The 26797-nt window shown below is 40.7% G+C and overlaps 1 protein-coding gene across 5 annotated transcripts in view; it reads right to left on the minus strand.

The window, feature by feature from the left end:
• The window catches only part of LOC309836198 (uncharacterized protein), a 41657-nt gene that overhangs the window by 9153 nt on the left and 5707 nt on the right, over positions 1–26797 (minus strand). Inside the window, exons 1-3 of one of the 5 annotated variants that reach the window (XM_082676061.1) lie at positions 6088–6125; positions 5414–5577; positions 2530–2631 (exon numbers count right to left, since the gene is read on the minus strand). The exons of the other annotated variants lie outside the window; for them this stretch is intronic. Of the exons in view, the coding sequence (XP_082532187.1) occupies positions 2530–2551 (22 nt within the window). The 5' untranslated portion in view covers positions 2552–2631; positions 5414–5577; positions 6088–6125. Of the gene's footprint in view, positions 1–2529; positions 2632–5413; positions 5578–6087; positions 6126–26797 lie in introns of those variants that run through there. 5 annotated transcript variants of the gene reach the window in all.

Consider the following 26797-nt stretch of genomic DNA (forward strand, 5'->3'; position numbering starts at 1 on the left):
CAGGCAGAGGTGCTCACATACAGCTTGGTAAGCAGAGCTTGGAGTAGACTGCAGCTACTAGCAGGACTGTCAGCCAGCAGCCACTGGACAGTGAACAAGCAGCACAACCAAACACAGTATCCCTACCATAAAGACTTCTGATCCTACCATTAAAAAAAATGAGAAGACGATCTATGGACTGGGAGAAAATATTTGCAAATTATGCTACTGAAGGGACTAATTTCCAAAATATACAAACAGCTCATACAGCTTAATATCAAAAAAGCAAACAACCCAATCAAAAAATGGGCCGAAGACCTAAATAGGCATCTCCAAAGAAGACATACAAAATGGCCAAAAGGCACATGAAGAGATGCTCAACACTGCTAATTATTAGAGAAATGCAAATCAAAACTACAATGAGGTATCACCTCACATCAGTCAGAATGGCCATCATTAAAGTCTACAAATAATACATGCTGGAGAGAATGTGGAGAAAAGGGAACCCTCCTACACTGTTGGTGCCAATGTAAATTGGTACAGCCACTATGGACAACAGTATGGAAGTTCCTTAAAAAACTAAAAACAGAGCTACCATAGGATCCAGCAATCTCCCTTCTGGGCATATATCCAGAGAAAACTCTAATTCAAAAAGACATATGCACAATGCTCATAAGTTATTTTTGTAATAAGAAATAACAGCCCAATAAAAATTACATAAAACATGGGACTTCACTGGTGGCACAGTGGATAAGACTGCTCCCAATGCAGGGGGCCCAGGTTCGATCCCTGGTCAGGGAACTAGATCCCACACACATGCCGCAACTAAGAGTTCGCAGGCCACAACTAAGGAGCCTGTGTGCTGCAACTAAGGAGCCGGCAAGCCGCAACTAAGGAGCCCTAGAGCCGCAACTAAGGAGCCCGCCTGCTGCAACTAAGACCCCATGCAAGCAAATAAATAAATAAATATTAAAAAAAATGTCCATCAACATAGGAATGGATAAACAAGATGTGGTACATGTATACAATGGAATATTACTCTACCATAAAAAGGAATAAAATAGTGCCATTGGCAGAGATGTGGATAAATCTACAGACTGTCATACAGAGTGAAGTAAGTCAGAAAGAGAAAAACAAATATCGTATAGTATCACTTCTATGTGGAATCTAGAAAAACAGTACAGATGAACTTATTTGCAAATCAGAAATAGAGACACACGTTGAGAACAAACTTATGGATACCAAGGGGGGAAGAAGGGGGTGGGATGAATTGGGAGATTCAGATTGACACATATACACTATCATGTATAAAAGAGATAACTAATGAGAACCTACTGTACAGCACAGGAAACTCTACTCAGTGACCTGTGGTGACCTAAATGGGAAGGAAATCTAAAAAGAGAGGACATATGTATACGTATGGCTGATTCACTTTGCTGTACAGCAGAAACTAACATTGTAAAGCAACTATACGCCAATAAAATTTTTTTAAAAAATGATACATGCACCCCAATGTTCATAGAACTATTTACAACAGCTAAGACATGGAAGCAACCTAAATGTCCATTGACGGATGAATGAATAAAGAAGTTGTGGTATGGAATGGAATATTACTCAGCTATTAAAATGAATGAAATAATGCCATGTTCAGCAACATGGATGGACTTAGAGATTATCATACTAAGCGAAGTAAGCCAGACAAAGACAAATATCATATAATATCACTTATATGTGGAATCTAAAACAATGATACAAATGAACTTATTTACAAAACAGAAATAGACTCACAGACACAGAAAACAAACATGGTTATCAAAGGGGATAGTGGGTGGGGAAAAGGGAGGGAGGAGGAAGGGGGAATAAATTTGGAGTTTGGGATTAACATATAGACACTACTCTATATAAAACAGATAAACAACAAGGACCTACTGTATAGCACAGGCAACTATACCCAGTACTTTATAATAACCTATGATGGAAAAGAATCTGAAAAAGAATATATATAAAAAACTGAATCCCTTTACTGTACACTTAAAACTAACACAACATTGTAAATTACCTATACTTCAATAAAAAAAAAGAATAATAATGAAAATAAAACCTAAAGAAAAAAAAGATTTCTGATCCTGGGGGTGGCAGGAAATGAAATGCAACGTAACAACAATGTGGGTTTAAAAAAAAAAGAAAAGGGCTTCCCTGGTGGCGCAGTGGTTGAGAGTCCGCCTGCCGATGCAGGGGACACGGGTTCGTGCCCCGGTCCGGGAAGATCCCACATGCCGCGGAGCAGCTGGGCCCGTGAGCCATGGCCGCTGAGCCTGCGCGTCCGGAGCCTGTGCTCCGCAACGGGAGAGGCCACAACAGTGAGAGGCCCGCGCACCGCAAAAAAAAAAAAAAAAGAAAAAGAAAAGAATAAAACAAAGAGTTCTGGAGTCAAAGTCCTAGGTTTAAATCCTGGAAAAGATACTACGCACCCATGTAATGTAGGGGTATTACAAAAAACCTCTCTGTGCCTCTCTTCAGTCATCTACACAATGAGGATAGGATATGCACCTGGCCACTCCTCGTAAACCATACCCACCACGTAGAGTTGTTCCAAGGATTCAAGGAGTAGATGGAAAGTTCTAAAAATATAGGAGTCCCTTTTTCTTGCAGCTGCAAAAAAGCAGATGATCCTTTGCATCAGAAACTGTATCTGCCAATGTCTTTTCTAACAATAACAACAAAAGAGACCTAAAAGGCATCTGGATTTTGTATATGGCTGCTCTCCTATGAAAGTCACCTGTATTTTCTGAAAGCCCTGATTCTGACATAAAATTTCTCCTTACTTAATAATTTGTTGCCCAGTTAATAATATTTTACTCACACTTGTATTAGTTTTCTAAAAAAGTATCATTTCCGGAAAATTTATTTCACTGAGGTCAGAAAAGGCTTATTGGTAAAAGCCTTTCATCCTATGTGCATGGAGATAAAGAAAAACACATAGAAAAGAAAAAGAGGCAAAATAAAAATCAAGAAACATGGAAGATAGATTGAGAGGCTCCAACATTTGTCTAATAGGAGTGTAAGAAGGGAATGGAAGCAACTACAGAGAGGTTTTATTTCAAGAGATAACTGCTGAGTTCACATATAGAAATTCTGAACAGTATAAATAAAAATACATATACTCCTAAACAAATGGCAGTGAAACTCAGGAAGGCAAAGGATAAATAACTAAAAACAACAACAAAAATCCTTAAAGCTCCCAGAAAGTATAATTTACCCAATAAAAATGACAATTAGGTTGACAGAAACAGGGAAGCAGAATGGAGATCTAAAATATATGAATATTTCCAAAATGAAGGAAAAAAATCGTGAATCTTGATTTCTATGCTCAACTAAATGGTTATTTATAGGAGAGAGGAAGAAAGATGTTTAGCTGCTTAAAAAAAGAAAATTTATAACGAAATGAATCCTAAAAGAACTGATGGTAAGGAAACATGTAAATATGTTGGTAATATCTTTGTTAGAAGAAAAAACAACCTAGAAGGATATGACAAATTTTGAGGGTGGTTTTAATAAAAAGTAAACCTATAACCTAGCCTGCAGTGGAAAAAAAAAAAAAAAAAGGTGGTATGAGGGAGCCATCATCAAATATCAAGTGTATTTTTATTTAGTCTCTATATTTTTCAGAATGAGAATACATGCTGATTAAATCTAGTGATTGTTGAGGCAGATATCATTTTTGAAAGTTAAAACATAAGACCACACAATTTTCAAATGAGTTGAGGGTAAATAAAAGGAATAAACTGAACTGAAGATAATAAAAGAGAATAAAAGGAAGAAATGTAGAGCATAGTGATTTAAAAATAAATATTTTAAAAATATTTTACATAAATCAATGAAGTTAGAACACACCTCACACCATACACAAAAATAAACTCAAAATGGATTAAAAACTTAAATATAAGACAAGACACCATAAAACTCTTTTAAAAGAGAACATAGGCAAAACGTTCCCTGACATAAATCATATCAATGTTTTCCTAGGTCACTCTCCCAAGGCAATAGAAATAAAAGAAAAAAATAAACAAATGGGACCTAATCAAGTTTATAAGCTTTTGCATAGCAAGGGAAACCATAAACAAAATGAAAAGAACCTATGGAATGGGAGAAAATATTTGCAAATGATAGGACTTGATAAGGGCTTAATTTCCAAAATATACAAACAGCTCGTACAACTCAAACAACCCAATCGAAAAAGAGGCGGAAGACCCAAATAGACATTTCTCCAAAGGAGACATACAGATGGCCAACAGGCATGTGAAAAGATGCTCATCGTCGCTAATTAGAGAAATGCAAATCAAAACTACAATGAGGTACCACCTCACATTGGTCAGAATGGCCATCATTAAAAAGTCTACAAGTAATAAATGCTGGAGAGGGTGTGGAGAAGAGGGAACCCTCTTACATTGTTGGGGGGAATGTAATTTAGTGCAGCCACTATGGAAAACAGTATGCAGGTTCCTCGAAAAACTAAAAGTAGAGTTGCCATATGATCCAGCAATTCCACTTCTGGGTATATACCCAGACAAAACTATAATTCGAATAGATACATGCACCCCAGTGTTAGTAACAGCACTATTTCCAATAGCCAAGCTTATGGAAACAACCTAAATGTCCACTGACAAATGAATGGATAAAGAAGATGTAGTGTGTGTGTCTGTGTGTGTATATATATATATATATATATATATATATATATATATATATATATATACACACAATGGAATATTACTCAGCCATTAAAAAGAATGAAATAATGCCATTTGCAGCAACATGGATGGACCTAGAGATTATCATACTAAGCGAAGACAGAAAGACAAATACCATACATATCACTTATATGTGAAATCTAAAACACGACACACATGAACTTATCTACGAAACAGAAACAGACTCACAGACATAGAGAATAACTTGTGGTTGCCAAGGGGAAGGGGGCTGAGGGAGGGAAGTATTGGGAGTTTGGGATTAACAGAGGCAAACTATTATATATAGGATGGATAAACAACAAGGCCCTCCTGTATAGCACAGGAAACTATATTCAATATCCTGTGATACACATAATGAAAACGAATATGAAAAAGAATATAACTGAGTCACTCTGCTGTACAGCAGAAATTAACACAACACTGTACATCAACTATACGTCAATAAATTTTTTTTAAATATTTTAAAACATATTTTAAAGTAAATAAAACATTTTAAAAAATATTTTAAAAACACATGTACGTATGGTAGAAAAACACATGTACATATTAACAAGCAATTAAACATTCTCAGGTGTAGTCAACAGACAACTGATCTTTTTCCTAGTGGTAATTTACTAAGTGAAGGAAACCTGATTAACTGAAAACAGATGACGGACCAACAAAGACCTTTCAGTAGTGTGTACCTGGGGCTATGCTGTGAGGGGCCAAGAGGTCCGTCCTTCCTCCCGTTTCCGAATTCAGGACTGGCGAAGAAAAGGATGTGGTGGAAGAGCACGACTGTATCCGTCTGCCGGATACACTGCCACGGGACGTCCCCAGGCACTAGCGCGGGGTGACTCGGTGCTTCCTAAACAACGAGATCAGTAAAAGCTCGGGAAAAGCTCGGGAAGGGCTGTCTCCCGATGTCTGACAGAAGGACCGTGCCATCGCTCCTCGCTCTCTCCCTTCACTTGGGCGTCCAGTCAAAAGGGCGCTCGTGAGAAAATGAACTGCGTCAACAGCGAGAGTCAACCCGTTATGTGACACCAGCGTTCGAAGCTGTTGACACGTATGGTCTCACTCGATTCTAATCACAACCCTACCCAGTAGTGACCGTCTCTCCCGCTGTCTTCCAGAGGAGGAAAGTAGGACGCACGGATAATCAACAACTCGCCATATATTGTACCGATAGAAGTAGCAGCTCTGCTTGGTAAGCGGGGGAGGAGAACAGAAGGATGCCGCACTTGCGCCCTCCACCTCTCAGCCTCCGCCGGCGGCCGCGACTTCTCCATCCTAAGACAGCCGGCTAGGTAGCGACTAGTCCCACGCTCAGGCCGAAAAGGCTCGCAGGGATCTTGGGGGTGCAGGGCCGACTCACCTCCCGGATCGAAAAAAGGGTGCCTGCCTCGCTTTCCCGGAGCGGAAGTGCCTCTGACTACACAGCGCTCGGAACTACACTTCCCAGAAGCCCCGGAGACACGCCGCAGCCCCTCCTTTCCGGATAGAGTCCAGGGGAATACACTTCCCAGAGCGCCAAGAAGAGGAAGGGCCGTGTCCTCCCCGTTGGAGCTTTAAAACAAAACAAAACAACCCCAAACTCTTGGGAGTTCTCGGCCAACGACTTCCAGGATCCCCTTCGTGTGAAGCAGTTCTCTGACGCCGGTAGAGCTTAGCTTTATCTCACTGACAAACAAAACATGATAAATATTTGAAGAGTCAGAATCTTAAAAGACTGAAAGAAACAGATCAGTGTAATAGAACTGTACCCCCTCTACCAGAGGAAAAAAAGGGGGGGAGAAGGGAAATGATAGGCTTAAAATGCAGTTTTAGGCGATTTTTAGATGCGTGAAAGACCCAAAAAATGCACCAGGGGCAGATTGTATTGTCGATTTCCACTATTGTTAACAGAACAGTCAAATAATTCAGAACTTGGCTGCTGAGGACAACACCACATGGAGTGAAAAGACAAGCTTCAGCATGCACTGTGTGATCAATTTCTCAAATCAGGGCCATTGTAATCAATCCTCAGGGAGTTTCTTAACTTGAAAGACAAGCACGTTGTTGTTAATTAGGTGTTTATACAATAGTCACTACAAAGACTGTTGTTTGTTCAAATATATTGATGGAAGAAATTTGCACATACTGAGGTATGGGGAAGTCATTCTGGCTTTTATGTAATTTAACTTTACACTTTACGCTAACTAAAACAGCCTGTTTTGTGGCCTAGTAAACATACATCTGCTTTAGCCATTAAGGAAAAGGGTGCAGGACTTCCCTGGTGGTCCAGTGGTTAAGAATCCACCTGCCAATGCAGGGGACATAGGTTCGAGCCCTGGTCTGGGAAGATCCCACATGCCGCGGAGCAACTAAGCCCGTGTGCCACAACTACTGAGCCTGTGCTCTAGAGCCCGCGAGCCACAACTACTGAAGCCTGAGTGCCTAGAGCCCGTGCTCCGCAACAAGAGAAGCCACCGCAGTAAGAAGCCCGCACACCGCAACGTAGAGTAACCCCCGCTCGCCGCAACTAGAGAAAGCCCACGCACAGCAACAAAGACCCAATGCAGCCATAAATAAATAAATAAATAATAAAAATATATTATTTTAAAAAAATAAAAATAAAAAGTGTGCAGTGTCCAGAAGTAAAGAATGCCTGTTTTGAAGAAAGAAAAATGCCTCCCTCTCTGGGATGTCAATGCTAGCTTTCCTTCAATGATAAGGCTCCCTGGAGCTGAGGCCATGCTGACTCGTAATGTGAGTGCTAATGTCTTTTTTGAAACCTTGAAAGAATATACTCCTGTCATGTTTGATGTTCTTTGTTCTGACAAGATATAAAACTGCTGAAAACTATGCTTCTTTGGAACAGTTCCTCAGAGCCATCTGAGAGGCTGCCTCCCAAGCTACAGTCTTCAGTTTGGCTCAAATAAAACTCTCATCTATTCTTATTATAGGTTGATTATTTCCATTAACAGTATGACAGAATTGATGTTTCAAAGAAATGAGACTGGAGAGAAGAGAGGAATACCTAAAACTATCCATATATCCATGACAATATATTTTTGCATTTCTCATTTCTGAACATATATTCCTTTTTCTGTTATTCTTAGCAGCTATCTCTTATGGAGCACTTAGTGTGTGCCAGGGACTACTCCCAACTCTTTAGACTCTGGGATCTCACTTCATCTTCACAACTTTTTTTAGGTAAATACTATTATTTCCTCTATTTTACAGTTTACAACAGAGCCAGAGGCAGAGAGAGTTAAGTAATTTGCCCATGTTACTAAATTAGTAAGTACTAGAGCCAGGTTTCAAAATGTGGCATTTGACAACCACAGCCTGAGAGGTAACCATTACACTAACCACATCTTTTTTTTTTTTTTTTTTTTTTTGCGATACGCGGGCCTCTCACTGTTGCGGCCTCTCCCGTTGCAGAGCACAGGCTCCGGATGCGCAGGCTCAGCGGCCATGGCTCACGGGCGCAGCCGCTCCGCGGCATGTGGGATCTTCCCGGACCGGGGCACGAACCCGTGTCCCCAGCATCGGCAGGCGGACTCCCAACCACTGCGCCACCAGGGAAGCCCATAACCACATCTTTTATAATCAACATGAACAGAATGTTTAACTTCAATTTTTTCTCCTTCCTGATGCCAGAAAGCTGTAGCCTAACATGGAAATTCAATCCTTTTCACATGCGTGTCTATCCAGTGCCCTTAAGGGAAGGTCCAAATACTTTGGCCAGCCTCACAAACAGGAATCTTCCATATGCTTGTTTCCCTCTTCAAATCTGCTTTCCACACTACATGTCCAGCTGTGGTGAATCGCTTGTACTCCTACAAAAAGCTTTTTTGTATCTGCTGTTCCTTCTTGTCATATACTGCTGCTCTCTTCACTTCTAGGTCATAGCTTAAATATTCCCTGCTCCAGTAAGACTTCTTGTGAGTCACATATGATAACCATGATCACAGACTTGGACTCAGGCTGCCTAGGTTAAAATACTCGTTCTGCCGCTTACTCTGTGAACTCTGTCCCTTCTTCTTCATTTGTAAAATGGAAATAATAATAGGATTGATGTGAGGAAGATACATGTAATAAATACATGTAAAAGCACTGGAAACTCTGCCTGGCTCACGACCACCTACAACAAGTTAGCAAATATTCTCAGATGATAAACACAGGACACATAAATTAGAGACAGTTGGTTTCTAAATAAGTTTTCTTTAGATCATTAAAATATTATCAATAATTAATGTATATCAACTTTTGAATGCTGTGGAAGAAATTAGTAGATACTGCAACCCATTGAAAGTGAGATAAAGGATCACTAAAGTTTATATTTTTCTCCTTTACTGTTTCCTAAGTCCATTTCAGGAATTTTGAATAAAATCTAACTGAGCTGCAGGCCTCTGTTTCAGGATGTTGGACAGCTACACCAGCCACAAATACTGAAGAATTTCTCCCTGCCAGTCTTTGGTGCTAAGTACACTTTAAAGAATATGACATTCTCCCTGAAACAAAGTAGCACACAGCCAAAGGCAGAAGCAGATCAGAAACCAAGATTTAGAAGACTGGACTGTTTCAAGTCAAACTGCAAAATAGAGAAACCAAATTCATAATTATTCCTCTCCAACTTTCAATGTTTCTATGTCCCTAAACTTTCTTACCTACATAACTACCATCCTCCTGGCTGCCAGGAATGAAAACCGTGAAGTTAACAGTTGCTTTCCTTTGCTCTTCATATATAATCAATTTATGTTCATGCATTTTCAATTCTAGTGACTCCATGATTGGGGTTTGTTTTTAGTTTAAATTATTCCATCTTCTCTTCCTCCCAATCTCCCCAAAAGTATTTTGTGTGTGAAGGGGAATGGACACAATTAGATAGGGAAAACTTTGACAAGGGTTGCAGACGACTGATGGGGTGGTGGGCAGGTTTCATTACACTATTTTCTCTGTTTTGTGTATGTTTGGGCCTTTCCTTAATAAAAATTTAGGAAGAAATACCATGAGTAGTACAGCTCCAATGCAAAATGCATTAAAAATTTTAACAGTGTTATCTCTAAACCTTGAGATTATGGGTAATTTCGTTTCTCTCCTTTTTACAGTTCTGTATTTCCTAATCTCTCTATAGTGGGCATACATTCCTTTTATAATGAGGATATAAATTACAAAGCCCCAAACCACTTCCAAACCTGATAGAAAAAAAGACTTCTTTAAACCATTCACATGACTATTTCTGATGATTTTTTTTTTTTAAGTACAAAAGTACAGCATAGATATTAAAAACCCAGATTTGAGACTTCAACTCCTCAGGTTCAAATGGTAGTTCTGCCTCTTACTAGCTATTAAGTCTTGGGCAAATAAGATAAACTCACAAGAGTAAATTTTTTTAAAAAAAGAATTTTTCCTTGTCCAAAGGGTCTGTTTTTCCTGTCCTTTTTCTTAGAGCAACTCCATAAAAAACCCAGGGCTTTTGGATCCTTTCTTTAACTTTTCCATATGCATGAAAATCTTGTTAGAGGCTAAGGAAGCCTCTTACCAAGTTTACAACCCAGAATCGTTTTTCAAAGTCCTGGGGTTTTTCCCTTTAGAATGTAAACATCTTAGAAAATAACCCAGCGTCCCAGTCACTGTGGGAGTGTAACAAGGGTGCCTTTCAGTGAGTTGTAAATCTGCTAGCAGGGGAGATCAGATATATTTTATTATTCCTTCAGAGAAAGTCAATTAACAAAACATTCCCAAGTAAATTTAAGATGAATTTATCAAAGAATTTGCAGTAAATGGGGGCAGTCACTTCCTCTTATAGGAAAATAAGATACCGTTAACCTTGAGAATGTATGTACCAAGTCGTCAAAAATAGACTAGCACGTAATTGCTTGACTGTATAAATAGCGTTAAATTTCTTCCTCTGTAATCTATTTCCACAGATTATCTACAACACTGTACTCTGGAAATGCTTATTCAGTAATAAGATTGCTTTCTTTTCGACACTGTGTAGAGAGGACTTTGTGTGTTAGGCGGGTGCTTTATTTCCCCCCAAAAATACCTCCGTTTCCTTATCTGTTAAAAAAAAAAGAAAAAAAGCCTAATAGCTTTACCTACCTCATAGGGCTGTTGCGGTCATTTAATGAAGTTAATTTGTATAAAATGATAAGGGACTTACCAATGATTAATGACACTAGTGATGAGGATGAGACCAAGACAGATTAAGTAACTCACATAATGTTATACCGCTAGGAAGTGGCAGAGCTGACTGGTAGGAGAGGGAAGCCAGTTGGAGTGACGGGAGACCTTCAAACCAGGCGACGAGCGACTTGGGCTGCCCCCAACACACGGGAGGCTCAACGGTGGGGAACACAAACTTCCCCCAATCCCATACTCTGTAGCCGGCAGCAGCTTCTCTTACTCTCCCCGAGGACGAGGGCCAGGGCCTCGCTGGCTCCCCGCCCAGGCTTGGAGAGCCCAGGCTTGGAGGGGCCCCGGGGATTGTAGACCCATTTACCTGAGGGGAAGGTGGGCAGCAGCCCACCCCTCCTACAGCGAAAGCGCCGCCTTCCCACTAGAGGGAGCCCGTTGACCACTTCCCAGAATTCCCTAGCCCTGCCGTCCAGAAGCGGAAGTGCTCTGGGCTGCACGGACCTCAGACTACACCTCCCAGAATGCCCGAGAGAAACTGCGGCCACGGTCCCGCCCTCTAAAGAGGAAGTACTTCCTAGTACCCTGAGCTTCTAGGCACTGAGTTGAGTTGTTGTAGAGGGTTCCTGAAACACTCAGGCTAGAGGAATTTTAAGAGCTATTTTTTTGTTGTTGTTGTTATAAAATTGCTTTAATTCAGTTCTCTCCGTATTACAAGCCGGCAGCGGCCTGCCATGCTCCTTACAATACTGAGCCTGTAATTGCTGTTATCAAAATATACATCTGTGTCACCATTAAAAAAACCGCAATTGCTGCCCCTTACGCCTTACAACAAGAAATGCCAGCGCGGAGTGTGGCAAAGTTGTCCAATTTGGCGCTGCTACTGTCTTTCTTGGTGGCTCCTACCCATTCTGTTATTGAAAGCTAAGCATCACTTTAGCCATGGTCAAGGGGCTTGAGAGGAGGTCAGGGTAGGGAGAAGAGGAGTCTGTAGTAAAACCTTAAAGAGCTGCCTATAGGAATAAGGATAAAAGGGTAATGGATCGCCTTTGGGGGAGACTGAAACCAAACTCCAAATTACCTCAATTACTTGAAATTGGATTAGAGTGAAGCTTTTTTGTTAGTATCTTCAAGCATCTAAAGGAAACAAATGAAAACTCTCTAGGGGAGAGAGCATCATCATAGGCTTCAAATTATTTCTATAATTTAAAAACATATTAATATTGGACAAAGTAGTCCTTGAAGAAAAAAGCATTATAAGATATACAAAGAAACAATAAGTTTCAAATTATCATGAATAACAGCTTCACATAATGTAAAAGCAAACTTGAAAAAGCAAAATTGACAGAACCACAAGGAGAAAAGCAAAATTCTCAGTTAGAATGGGAGTTTTCAATACATATTTAGGAAGAAATGTGGAACTTTAAAAGCATATACTAAAACAGAAGAGAAGCTGAATCTGAAAATTAAAACATCCCCCTCGGGAATTTAATAAACAAATGACAAAAAAATACAGTAAGTATATGGAAGGAAATGAGACTCATGAAATAGAAAACAAAATAAGTGGATTTTTTAAAAAAATGGCCAAAAGAACATTCTGTGACTAAAACAATAAAATTGACAAAGTCCAGTAACAGTGATCAAGAAAAAGAAGACAGAAATGGCATTATTACCAATTTCAGAAGTTAAAAAGGGAACATCACTAAAGATTTTAACAGAACATTTTGAGGAATATTATAATGATAAATTTGAAAATGTATGTGAAATGGTTATAAATTCCTAGAACGATCACATTTAAAACTAAAATAAAATTACACAAAAATTACACATAATACCTAGTGATAAAATGTTGAAACTTTTACCTCCAAGAATGAAAATCAGGAGCATTCCCTGGCAGTCCAGTGGTTAGGACTCTGTGCTTCCTCTGCAGCGGGCCCGGGTTTGATCCCTGGTTGGGGAACTAAGATCCTGTAAGCCACAGCCTACTGATGGTAATGCTCTTAGCTACAAATGCCTGAGGCACTCATCTGGGCTCCGAATTACTCACACAGAGCCCCACAGACATTTCCCCCACTGGGGCCAGTGTTGTGGCTGGGCCAGCCTTTATGGTTCTTATTATTATCACAAGACACACTTCAGCAAAAAACCATTAGGGAAATCATTGGGCTTCCCTGGTGGTGCAGTGGTGAAGAATCCTCCTGCCAATGCAGGAAACACGGGTTTGAACCCTGGTCCAGGAATATCCCACGTGCCACGGAGCAACTAAACCCGTGCGCCACAACTACTGAGCCTGCGAGCCACAACTACTGAAGCCCATGTGCCTAGAGCCTGTGCTCCACAACAAGAGAAGCCACCGCGATGAGAAGCCTGCGCATTGCAACAAAGAGTAGCCCCGCTCGCCGCAGCTAGAGAAAGCCCATGCACAGCAACAAAGACCCAATGCAGCCAAAAATAAAATAAATAAAATAAATAAATTTAAAAAAACATTAGAGAACTTTGAAAAACAAGATCTATTACTCACAGATACTCTCTACTTTCTACCTTGCTGTGTGGCCTTTGGGCATGCAGAAGTCACTGATCTTATACCATGTTCCCGTTAAAAGTTCCACTTCGGTAGCTGGATATGCCTGGATTCTCAGAATTCCTACTTGGTAGAGAGAGCTCGGCCCTGGGGCCCTGCCTTTATTAGGCTTCAGGGGTGGGGTGTGTGGGGTTTCACGCAGGTTCAGTCATTATTGTGAAACATAAGAGTGAGAATTAAGGTGTGGGAGAGTGGAGGCAGGTTCTCTCAAGTGGTCAGGTATCTAGATTGCCAGGGGCTTCTGAAATGGGAACTTCATGGGTGTGGGTGGCCTAGTGGTTATCCACTTGTGGTTATCCTTATCTGGTTGCTTTGCTAGCAGCTGTGTCATACAGCGGCAATATGTTTATACAAAATGGATGTCTTTTCATAAATCGTAGTAATATTCTCTTAGGTCAGTCCCCCAAGGCAATAGAAATAAAAGAAAAAAATAAACAAATGGGACCTTAATCAACCTTATAAGCTTTTGCACAGAAGAGGAAACCATAAACAAAATGAAAAGACAACCTACAGACTGGGAGAAAATATCTGCAAATAATGCAACCGAAAAGGGCTTAATTTCAAAAATATACAAACAGCTCATACAACTCAATAACAAAAAAAAAAGAAAAAGAAAAAAAAAAACCCAAAACAACCCAATCAAAGCATAGGCAGAAGACCTAAATAGACACTTCTCCAAAGAAGACATACAGATGGCCAATAGGCCCATGAAAAGATGCTCAACATCACTAATTATTAGAGAAATGCAAATCAAAACTACAATGAGGTATCACCTCACACCGGTCAGAATGGCCATCATCAAAAAGTCTACAAATAATAAATGTTGGAGAGGGTGTGGAGGAAAGGGCAACTCTCCTACACTGTTGGTGGGAATGTACATTGGTGCAGCCACTGTGTAAAACAGTATGGAGGTCCCTTAAAAAACCTAAAAATAGAGTTACCATACAATCCAGCAATCCCACTCCTGGGCATATATCAGAGAAAACTCTAATTCAAAAAGATACATGCACCCCATCGTTCACAGCACTATTTACAGTAGCCAAGACATGGAAGCAATCTAAATGTCCATCAACAGATGAATGGATAAAAAAGATGTGATAGGGCTTCCCTGGTGGCGCAGTGGTTGAGAGTCTGCCTGCCGATGCAGGGGACACGGGTTCGTGCCCCGGTCCGGGAAGATCCCACGTGCCGCGGAGCGGCTGGGCCCATGAGCCATGGCTGCTGAGCCTGCGCGTCTGGAGCCTGTGCTCTGCAACGGGAGAGGCCACAACAGTAAGAGGCCCGCGTACCACCAAAAAAAAAAAAAAAAAGATGTGATATATATATATATATATACACACACACACACACACACACACATATATACACAATGGAATACTACTCAGCCATAAAAAAGAACGAAATAATGCCATTTGCAGCAACATGGATGGACATACAGATTATCATATTAAGTGGAGTAAGTCAAAAAGAGAAAGACAAATATCACAAGATATCACTTATATGTGGTCTCTAAAAAAATGATACAAATGAACCTATTTAAAAAACAGAAACAGACACAGAGAACAAACTTACAGTTACCAAAGGGGAAAGGGGGGGAGGGATAAATTAAGAGTTTGGGATTAACAAACTACCATATATAAAAGAAATAAATAAGGTCCTACTTTATAGCACAGGGAACTATATTTACCTTGTAATAAACTATAATGGAAAAGAATATGAAAAATGATATATATAACTGAATAACCTTGCTGTACACCAGAAACTAACACAACATTGTATATCAACTATACTTCAATTAAAAAACAGAAAAAAATAGATGTCTTTTTAAATGGATGTCTTGGCAATCAAAAGCTTAATGTCAGGCATTTACTCTACAGGGTTCAATACCAGTCAGGGTTCACTTAGGAAAGCCACGTCACTATGATTTTAGAGATAAGGGAATTTTAAAATAGGAATTAGACCATACACAAATGTGGAAGGAGAAATCAGAGCTTGTCGGAATTCTGAGAATGCAGGCATATCTAAGCGGAAGTATGGTACGAGATCGGTGAATTCTGTGAACACAAGCCCAATTGCCACAATTCGTTTTTTGTAAAATGACTTCCCGGGTCACAAGCAATGATGGATGGAATACAATGACAGAGAATAAAGCATTCTGTAAGGTCCACAGATGGTACTTTTATCAGAAGCGCTGGAAGAGGAAAGGCAGTTCCATATCTACAGCAACTGGTTTTTCCACTGAAAAGAAAGTGCTGTCCCTTCCATGATGGGAGCGGTCTCATGTAATCAAATTCCCAGCAGGGTTGGGGAGTCTCCTTTGGAGAACAGCACCCAAATCTTCCTCCTCATTCAACTGATCACACAGAACTCCTCATGAGGTCACAGGCATGGGCTGTGAGATGGGAGTCGCTGTAGAAGGAACTGGAGCTCTGGGAATTTGAGCCACTTGCTTGTGCAACTCACTTGTGACTCTGAGCCCAGTCTCATACGTATCACTTCCACTAGATGATGAAGTGCTGCTGGTATGCCCAAATTTATGACTTCACTGCATAACTTTCTGACTCATGGCCATGTATTTAGTTTTCACTAGGGACCAATAAAGCCAGAAGCTGCTTTCACAGAAGGAGTAATGTCACATGCAGAGGATGACATAGCTCTGCTCCCCAAATCCTAAATATTTGTGTTGTGATCTCCATGCAGCATCCCTACCTGTCACAGACACTGCCTACATTACCAGGTACAAGCAACACAGACATTATCAGGGATCATAAAATTATTTTGGTAAAGACCCATGCAGCAAATGGTTTAGGCTTTGCAGACCAATCTTGGTCACAACTACTCAACTCTGCCATTTTAGCACGAAAGCACCCGTAGGCAATATATAAGAGTGGTCATGGTTGTTCCAATAAAATCTTATTTACAGAAACAAGTGGTAGCCAGATTTGACCCATGGATTGTAGTTTGCCAATCCTTGAACTACACTGTGAAACAAGATTGGACAGTGATGTAGCCCGGAGCTGGGTCAATAAAAATGTATTGATAGCCCTACCAGATGAAACTGAACTTCAATGGATGATATTTGCTAATAGGTATAGAGAAAAAAAAGCACATGTCAGTTCAGTAGCTGCATATGAGGTGCCAGCAGATGCGTTCTCTAGCAATAAAGCCACATCTGGAGCTGCAAATGGCATTAACTCCTAGTTAAGTTTACAATAATCCCATGTCATTCTTCAAGATTCACCTGTCTTCTGCACAGGTCAAATGAGTGAACTGAATGGGAATATGATGGAAATCATGACCCCTGCAGCTTTCAGGATACTGCTAGTGGCACTAATCTCTTCAGTCCTTCCAGTAATATAATACTGTTTTTGGTTGTCTGTTTTAGTACGTACAAGACAGTTATCATGTTCACTTGCCCTTTCTTATCAAAATTGCCCTTGTACCATGGGCTAGAGAACCAAGGTGAGGATTCTGCCAGCTGGTTATTCCAATTGCAACTCTGCATTCTGGAACTTGGTAAATAACCAGAGGATGAGTGCAGGGATCCATTTAGACCAGCCCATGTGGATGGACCCAAGCAAAAACATCCCTTAATTATTTGTCACTTATAAGTCCCTGTACTAACCAGTAAACCACAATGCCATTTGGGGGTCCAGGAGTTAATGTCAGCTCTAGTGTCTAGTGCTTCCTTCATCTTCTGGTGATTTCCACTTACCTAATGCACAACCTCCATAAAATGTGGCTGGAAGTCATGTTGAAGAAATCTAGGGATGATTTATGGTATCGGTAGTATACCAGGGTATATCCTCCCTCAAGGGGACCTGGCCTGCCCTTCATTCAAGATGCTATGGAAATGGGAACTGACTCATGTTATGGAATTGGCTGAGGGACCACAACTCTCATGTTGATTCAGGTCACACATGTTCATCAGACCTAGAGCTTTTCTCCTGATTCAAATCAAGCAGGGTATTAGTAGACTTCCCATTTATTTCAGCCCTAGAGATAGCACATGAGCAAATGTAAAAAATCTCTGTGTACCAAACCATTCTAATGATCCCTTTCATTTTGCTGTTCATTGTGAAAAACACGCTCACTTTATCTCTGCCAATGAAGTGTTTCCACTTGACCAATGATGCCCCACGATCCCATTAGCCTCACTGAATTTAGGGAGCCCATTATGACGACATAATTTCCCTCTCTCATTCCTGGCCTGCAGAGAAGAGTAGCTACAGAGCATTCCAAGACTGCTAACGCTCCCCTCACCAATACGTTTCTTAAACCTCTGGCAAAGGAAGTGTCCTCTGAGCCCTCCCAGGGCACATAGGGGGTTTGGGTGAGCAGATCTTATGTGATAAATCCACTCCAGCGGTCTGGCATTCCTATGCCTTTGTAAACCTTCTACAGCGGTGGTTCTCAGCTGGGGACACTTTTGGTCCCCCCTCCCAGGAAACATGTGGCAGTGTCTTGAGACTTTTTTAAGGAGCTGTGTTATGAATGAGCCCCACGTGGCTGGTGCACACGGAGGTATCAAGGCACGTTTTTTTTTTTTTTTTTTTTTGCGGTACGCAGGCCTCTTACTGTTGTGGCCTCTCCCGCTGCGGAGCACATGCTCCGGACGTGCAGGCTCAGAAGCCATGTCTCATGGGCTCAGCCGCTCCGCGGCACGTGGGATCTTCCTGGACCGGGGCACGAACCCGTGTCCCCTGCATCAGCAGGCAGACTCTCAACCACTGCGCCATCAAGGAAGCCCTCAAGGCACCTTTTATTGTTACAACTAGGGTGGCAGGGAAGAATATGTGTCACTGGCCCGTCTTACATTGCACAGGACAGCTCCCAACAACAAAGAGCTATCCAGTTCAAAATGTCAGTCATGCCAACGTCAAAAAATTTTGCTACAACATACTTAGAAAGTTCTGGCATTTTGACTTTAGCATACGCTAACTTTGGGTACAGGTTTCAGTCATTTGAGCAAACTGTTGAAGGCATTCCCAGGTACCCAAGCTAACATGCTGAGTCTGGAATGGGTGTTGAATGCACTCGTATCAACAAATCCAGCCTAATCCAATATTACATTACTTCCACCTGCTTCAATACCTACAAAGTTCACAATCACACATTATTTCTGAGGTTTCTATTGATATAAATTATAAAATTCCTTATTTTAGCAGATACAGTGTCTCCTCATGGTCATACTTTATACCCGGTGGGTACCCACCCCTTCCCTGCTCCCTTCCCCATTTCAAGGACTCTAGTCTGATTACTAGGTCTAGAAATACGAAAGGTAGTGGAGGCAAGTCTTGAGGATCTACAGTCCCCTGCAAGGAAACTATCTCAGAGTAGAGGCAGACTTTCTTCTAATAGCACAGGAAGCTCAACTAAGAGGTCACAGGTCAGAGGTCATAGGCCTCAGCTTTGTTGGAATCTGCCCATATATTTCCACCTCAAATTTCCAGGATTCTACTCCTTCCCACTGATGCCTTATGACATTAAGAGAATCTACAAGGTTGTGAATCAATGTGTTGTCATTCAGCCACTGACTGAATTTGACTTTGGATCCCCTTTAAAAAAAAAAAGAAAGGAAAGAAAGAAATGCTGATTATAACAAGTCCCCCAGAGTGTTGCTATGTAGCCAAGCTCAAGGCTAAGACAGAAAATCCCCAGCGGTAAAAATAGATTTCGAGCTCAAGCTATCAAGTGGGAGTTGAAACTGAAGGCCCTACAAAGGCCAATGGAACTGGATACAAAGCTAAAGATTTAGTCTTTAGCATAGATGGGAGTCAAGGTTAGTTAGAGGAAGCTATGCACTGGGAGTGAGTAGTGTACTCAACACTAAGAATGGAAGAGCAGCTCTTTCATTGAATGTGAAGAAAGAAACAGGTAGTCCCTAGTTGCTACCACTGTCTTTGAACCAAACTAAAGAACAAGGTCAACCAGAAGGGCAGATATGAGAATCAAAAAGGAAACCTCTCTGGAATCCTCACTGAACCAAGTCTAAGTTCTGCTCTACTTGTGGTCTTTCACTTACAGAGACAAACCTTTTGGGCTTACCACAGGGATCGACAGACTTTTTCTCTGAAGGGCCAGAAAGTAAATACTTTAGGCTTTGTGGGCCACAGTGCTCGTCACAACCACTAAACACTGTCAGCACAATGGGAAACATTCAAAGATGGTAAATAAATGGATGGGCCAATAAAGAGATTTTATGTTCCAATAAAGAGCTTTTATGTTCCAATAAAGCTTTAAAGGCAATGAGCCAGATTGGGCTCACAGGAGGTAGTTTTCCAGCCCTTGACTTAACTCACTAAACTACAAATTACCTTGAGAGTTGGTGGGCTACCCTGATATCTACCAAACAAAACAAAACAAAACATGAAAGGCCTCGGATTTCTGACATCTAATGCAATGCAATTTGCAGTAGCATGGACTTTACATACACATGTGAAGGTGTGGTCTAGGAAACCAATCTTGGAAACCTGCCTCTCACATTAGATATACCTTTTGCTGAGTAAAGCCCTTTAACCAAGTAAGTGTTAAACATCAGTGAAATGACTAAGAAGTAGGAAATGGTATGCAAACCTCCTCCTTAACAACTTGTTCCCATCATTCTCGGTTTCTTCCCTATGCACATTTTTCCTTAGGGAATCGTTGATAAATTTTACCTCTAAAACTTACCTATTTCCACTCTCTATCTTCAGGATTTGCCCAATCACTGTTACTTTGTAAACAATTAAAAAAAATTTGGGGGGGGGTAAATTCCTTTTTTCCCACAGCTAATGGTTTTCTGTGTCATAGTGTCTGGAATTACCCAACTACTTCCCCAGTCAGACCAAGCACTTGAAAGGACAAGCTGGTACCCCAGGCTCTCCATTCACCCAGTAAGGAAGTCTGACGGGGAGAACTAGGATGTGTAAATTTCTACTGTTGGAATTAAAACAGAATATTCTGGGCTGCATGGATTTATGCTAAACTTCAAATGCATTAATTATAAATATACAGTTACACTGACTAATATTCTGTATCTCTGAATAACCATATAAATTTTTTCTTTTTATAACTGATTTCTAGAGGTCTATTCCTTAATTTTGTCCATATATATATACCTCATGATGATAGGATTTCTTACTGAGGGATTAATATGTTCTTAGTAATTTTTAATATATTTTACATTATTTTACTACCTATGTTACTATAAAAATAACAGTATTTTATTGGAAAATTGATGCTCAATGAAAAATTTAAAATATGGAAGTTAAATGTGGAAAAAATCCCTGAAAATCTTGCCACTGTTTACATAGGGTGAATATCCCTTTACAGATGATAGGATGCATTAACACACACACATACGTGTTTGATTAAGGTATGTGATGTACCTAAAATACATTAAACTGTTACATGCTTCTGTCATTAAGTTTATGCCATCATTTTAACAGATCTGTTATTACATAAGTATCTTAAAATATAAAGAAATTCCTATTGAATATTTCACTTTTACAAAATTTAGTAACACTGACGTGCTACTCACCTTTTCTATTTGAATTTCCTAATTATAAGGTCCTATTTTATGATTTCTATATTAAAGGGACGCACATTCTATATTTTGATATGTACTCACCAACTTCACTTTGAAAATCAATTTTTCAATCCACCGCTAGGAAAAAGTGTGCACGTCAGTCACTGAATAAATATGTTTGATGAAATTACCAAATTTCAACAAATAATTTTTTTCTTTTTATCTCAGGCCAGAGAGAAGGAGTAAAGAGATACAGAACTTGACAAAAGTAATCTACTTCAAACAGCCTCTTTTCTCTACTTAAGAAGTCTTGATGAAAGTAATGCTAAAACCCTTGGGAGACAATCACATCAAAACCTAGATGGAAATGTGGTGAATAAGAAACCAACGATCATTTCATTTACTAAGAAATGTTTGTCCTCTGTCACTGTCATTAGTAACTCTTTCTGACACTTAAACCTCTGCCTTGACATTCTTGATAAAAGGGTCAACAGTATGTTTTCTGTATTGCAAGATGAACAATCCATTTTCAGTAAGTCTATACTGTCACAAAAGATAACTGAATTTGTACTGTAAAAAATTAACAGAATATTAGACAAAGTCCAAGATAAGATCCAACTTGAAGTGAGGCTGGGGGGAGACAAATGGAGCTAATCATAACAGGATGATGCCACATTCATATTACAAATTGCAATACTGAGTGGTTTTCTAACACTTCAACTTTTCGTCTCCCTGGATTACTTTTAAGGCCACATTTAGGTTAACTGCTCTGAATACAAATTTTTATGAAATTTTGGAGGGGATTGCAACATAATTTTCAAAAAGTTTTTCCTCATTAATTGGACAAATATCGAGCACCTACGAAGTAGCTGACAATGTTCAGACTGTAGATTCAGAACAAACGTCTCTGCATTCGTGGAGTTTATGTTGTAATGGGCATAAATTTTGGCACGTCCATCATACTTTTTTTGTACAAGCCCTGCTAAAACTCATACTAAGGCTTCTCCCCTGAGTAATATTTGATAGAGGTCAAAGTTCAAACTTACTACACCATTTACCAGGGTTCTCTGCTGTGTGGCCTCCTGACTACTGGGACATGTTGAGCTATGGTTGAAACACTGACTTTAATGAAACAAATGATTTGTTTTTCTTTTGAACTTGATGACTGGAAGAATTCACATGACACCTGAGTTGTTTTTTTTTTTGTTTTTTTTTAATCATTTTATGGAAATTTTTTCGTGTGTGGGCTCTCTGATGGTCTTACCACTCCTATCACTTTTATAGGATTTATCAGCAGCATGGATTCTGTGATGAATTGTTAGATTGGAGCGCCAACTGAAGCTCTTACCACAGGTCTCACATTTGTAAGGCTTCTCCCCTGTGTGCACTCTCTGATGAGACTGTAGCTGTGAAGACCGACTGAAGACCTTACTGCATCTGTCACATCTGTATGGCTTCTCTCCAGTATGAACACTCTGATGAAGCTGAAGACTTGAGGCCTGACTGAAGTGCTTCCCACACTCCCCACACTTATATGGTTTCTCTCCTGTGTGGACTCTCTGATGCATGTCGAGGTTCAGGCTCCACTTGAAACCCTTCCCACACTCCTCACATTTGTATGGCTTTTCTCCAGTATGGACTTTTTGATGGGCTTGAAGGTGTGAACTCCGACCGAAGCTCTTCCCACACTCTTCACATTTGAATGGTTTTTCTCCACTGTGGACTCTCTGATGGGCCAGAAGATTTGAGGCCTGCCTGAAGACTTTCCCACACTCCTCACAATTATACGGTTTCTCTCCGGTGTGGATTCTGCAGTGAATTTTAAGATCTGCTCTACGACTGAATCCCTTCCCACACTCTTCACATTTGTATGGTTTCTCACCGGTATGGATCAGCTGGTGGATCTGAAGTCGTGAACTCTGATTGAAGCCCTGCCCACACTCCTCACACTTGTAAGGTTTCTCTACACTGTGGGCCTTCTGATGGATTTGAAGATATGAACTCTGACTGAAGCCCTTCCCACATACCTCACATTTATAGGGCTTCTCCCCTGTGTGGACAACCAGATGAACTTGGTAATGGGAGTTCCTCCTGAAGCTCTTCCCACACTCATTACATTTGTATGGTTTCTCTCCTGTATGGACTCTTTGATGTGCCTGAAGGTTTGAACTCAGAGTAAAGCCTTTACCACACACATTACATATGTATGATTTCTCTCCAGTGTGGACTCCCTGATGGGCCTGAAGACTTGAAGGCCGACTAAAGCCTTTCCCACATTCCTCACATTTGTAGGGTTTTTCTCCTGTGTGGACTCTCTGATGAATGTATAGATTTGAGCTACAAATGAAGCCCTTCCCACACTCCTCACATTTGTATGGTTTCTCTCCCGTATGGACTCTCTGATGGGACTGAAGGTGTGAATTCCGACTGAAGCTCTTATCACACGTGTCACATTTGAATGGTTTCTCCCCAGTGTGGACTCTCTGATGGTCCTGAAGGTGAGAGGACTGACTGAAGGCCCTCCCACATTCCTCACAATTGTAAGGTTTCTCTCCTGTGTGGACTTTACAATGAATAGTAAGTGCTGACCTACGACTGAAGACTTTCCCACATTCCCCACATTTGAACGGTTTCTCTACAGTGTGGACTTTCTGAGGAGTCTGCAGCTGTGAGCTCTGACTGAACTCCTTGCCACACTCATCACACTCACTGTGTTTTCCTCCCATGTGAACTCTCTGATGAATATGAAGAACCGAGCTGTAACGGAAGCCTTTTCCACACTCACTGCACATATGAGACTTCTCTTTTGAGTGTAACTGCTGGTGAAGATCAAAGGTGGAGAGATCAGTGAACGTTTCTTTACATTCATTACACTGGTAAGGTTTTTGTCCTGTGTGAATCATAGTATTCTGATCCAGTGTTGAAACCCTCATGCTATCTTTTCTATAATCACTGTAGCCGTAAGATTTTGGACACTTGTGTACTCCGTGAGCATCAAGGTGATGTGAAATCCAACTGATGGTGTCAACATCCTCTTTACACTGACACAGTTTATTTTTCATGGAAATTTGCTGGTGTCTATTCTGATAATTCTGTGACTCGGTCAATGAAGTTTTCCTCCAAGAATCCTGGGCTCTCAAAGTTGCAAACCTTGGATTTCCAGTATTACTGGGATCACCTGCTTTATCATTTAATATATGGTTCTCATCTTCAGAAATTCGAATAGAGAGTCCTGCCCCAATCTGGCAGGGGAAATCAACTTGTTTGTGGAACTGACAACTATTTATCATGGAGTCTTGGCATCTGGTTAAGTCATTTGCAATTTGTTGCCAGATTTGCCGGCAGGAAAGCTCTTCACGTGATCCTCTGTCTTGAACGGCCCTCAACTCACTTTGATTGTTTTCTTCTATAAGGACAGAGAATTCAGAGATGTGGACACGTGAAAGCTTTGTTCAAAGATTCAAGATTTTACACTTAAGACACAGTATGAGACTTTAATGAACCTGAGGATGGTTCAGCTTATCTTTCACATGACAAATGAAGTTCTCTGGTTTATATACTAACAGAAACCAAGAGACGGTCCATTAAACTCCTAAATACTTAGCATTAATGAAACCCATTTAAAACCAAATGACTACCATCTGACATACTATTTAAATCATCTTTCAAAAATTACATGTCATTCCTACCACAATACAGTATCAATAAAGACAAGCATTTTCCTGTGCTCACAGCTTTAACAGTGCCTGGCAGTTAGTCAGGGCTTAAGAAATGCATGCACAGGTGAACTCAGTTTGATTTCTAGGATTCTCTACAATTCTGAATCCCAGGTTAAGTTTGAACCAAGTCAGAGAAGCGAAAGAGCTTTTACAAGTCAGGTATCAGATACAGGAAAAGGACTGGAAAGTACAGTTTTGCTTAAGTTGAAAGGCTGCACCAGAGGTGGCAGTACACCAAGGGGGTTAGTGCTGAGGAGAATATGAAAGGTGCTAAAAATCGGGACTTCCCCAGTGGCACAGTGGTTAATAATCTTCCTGCCAGTGCAGAGACACAGGTTCGAGCCCTGGTCCGGAAAGATCCCACATGCCGCGGAGCAACTAAGCCCGTGAGCCACAACTACTGAGCCTGCACTCTAGAGCCCATGAGCCACAACTACTGAGACCGTGTGACACAACTACTGAAGCCCACATGCCTAGAGCCTGCGCTCTGCAATAAGGAAGCCACTGCAATGAGAAGCCTGCGCACCACAACAAAGAGCTGCTCCCACTCGCCACAACTAGAGAAAAACCCGTGTGCAGCAACGAAGACCCAATGCAACCAAAAATAAATTAATTTTAAAAAAAGGTTATAAGAATCAGTGGGGGTAAAAAAAAGCATGAAGACCTATGCACTGGATCCTTCTGGGGCATTTGTGCTGCCTAATACGTTCCCACACTCCCCCTGCCAAGTAGGAGTCAAAATTTAGAGGCTAGGGAAGAATGCTGTCTCTTTAAAAACAGCATGGAAAATTTTTGGACACAGATACATTGGTCTTTAACAAGAATGAGTTCCAAAGTGAAGAATGGGGTTTATGAGTGAGCTGGGAATAAATTCCATAGCTTGTGATAAGTATTGAGAAGAAACAGACTAGAAACTATTAAAGAATGATCAAAGCACTCAAGGTGACATTATCTAAAATGCCTTCTACAAGATACATACAAATGCACACACACACACACACACACACAATGTTTGTAGAGCTAACAAAGATCGATTTCTTATTAGTGAGGTGGGCTTTGAAGGAAGCAAATGGGACGCATCCAGGCAAATCTTTTAAGGGAAAGGCTAACTCACCAGCTGGCTGTTTTCTGAGACCTGTTCTCCCCTGGTATAAAGGGTAAGGAAATAGAATTTTCTTTCCTTCTATGGGAGAGCTACCTAAGAAGTAGACATAAGAATCCTCATTCAAAACAGTATTTCCTCCCCAAATGAATATGCTCTGCTACTACGAGCACAAGGAAAGTCACAGGGAAAGCATTTTACTCAGTTTGGTTATAATTACAGGTTCTATACATGTTTTTTGTGCAAGTTGATGAGGGCCAACTTGTACAGAAAGGCAAACACACACATACACACATCATGGGCACCTGAGAAGTTAGAATTAGGCTAGGAATTCATTTGAAGACAAAACAACATTTGGCAATATCCCTTATTCACTCGGATTTGTTCACTGCCTACTAGCTATTTTCATGGAAGGCTAATTTCTCTATCCATTAACTCATTCGTTTATTCAAGAAATATTTAAGAGTCCCTGTCATGTACCAAGACTATGCTAAGCACTGAGGCTAGTGAGCAATAAACATAACAGACCAAATTCCTCCTCCACTCCTGGATTACCCTCCAGTGGAAGAAAGAGAGGTGAGAAACAGGTGAACAAAAATGTACATGAGTGAAACGCTTAGAGACAAAACAAAGCAGGGCAGAGAGAGTAAGAAAGAGAGGACTGTATTTTCCATAGGGTGGTCAGAGGACAGCCCTCTCATCATCTTTAAGGTGACTGACTGAAAGAAGTAAAGAGGCCTAAAAGATTACAGGTGAAAGAGTATTCCAGGCAGAGAGAAGGACAAGGAAAACACTCTGTGGCAGAAGCATCCTTTGCAGGTCTGGAAAAGACAGGGTAAGAGGGAGGAGAGGTGATGTATTCAGGGAGGTGGTTGGGAATGAACAGCAGCCCACAGAAGATTCTAGAAGCCACTTTAAGTTGTTTTTATTCTAAGTAAAAGAAGCCACAAGAGAATTTTGAAACAAGAACATAACCTGACTTAAAGTTACAAAAGATCACTTTGCCACTTAAAGAACAAACTGGGGGAGGAGAAGGGTGGGAACAGG

Source organism: Grampus griseus (assembly GCF_964374135.1).
Source record: "Grampus griseus genome assembly, chromosome: 19".
Lineage (NCBI taxonomy): Eukaryota > Metazoa > Chordata > Mammalia > Artiodactyla > Delphinidae > Grampus > Grampus griseus.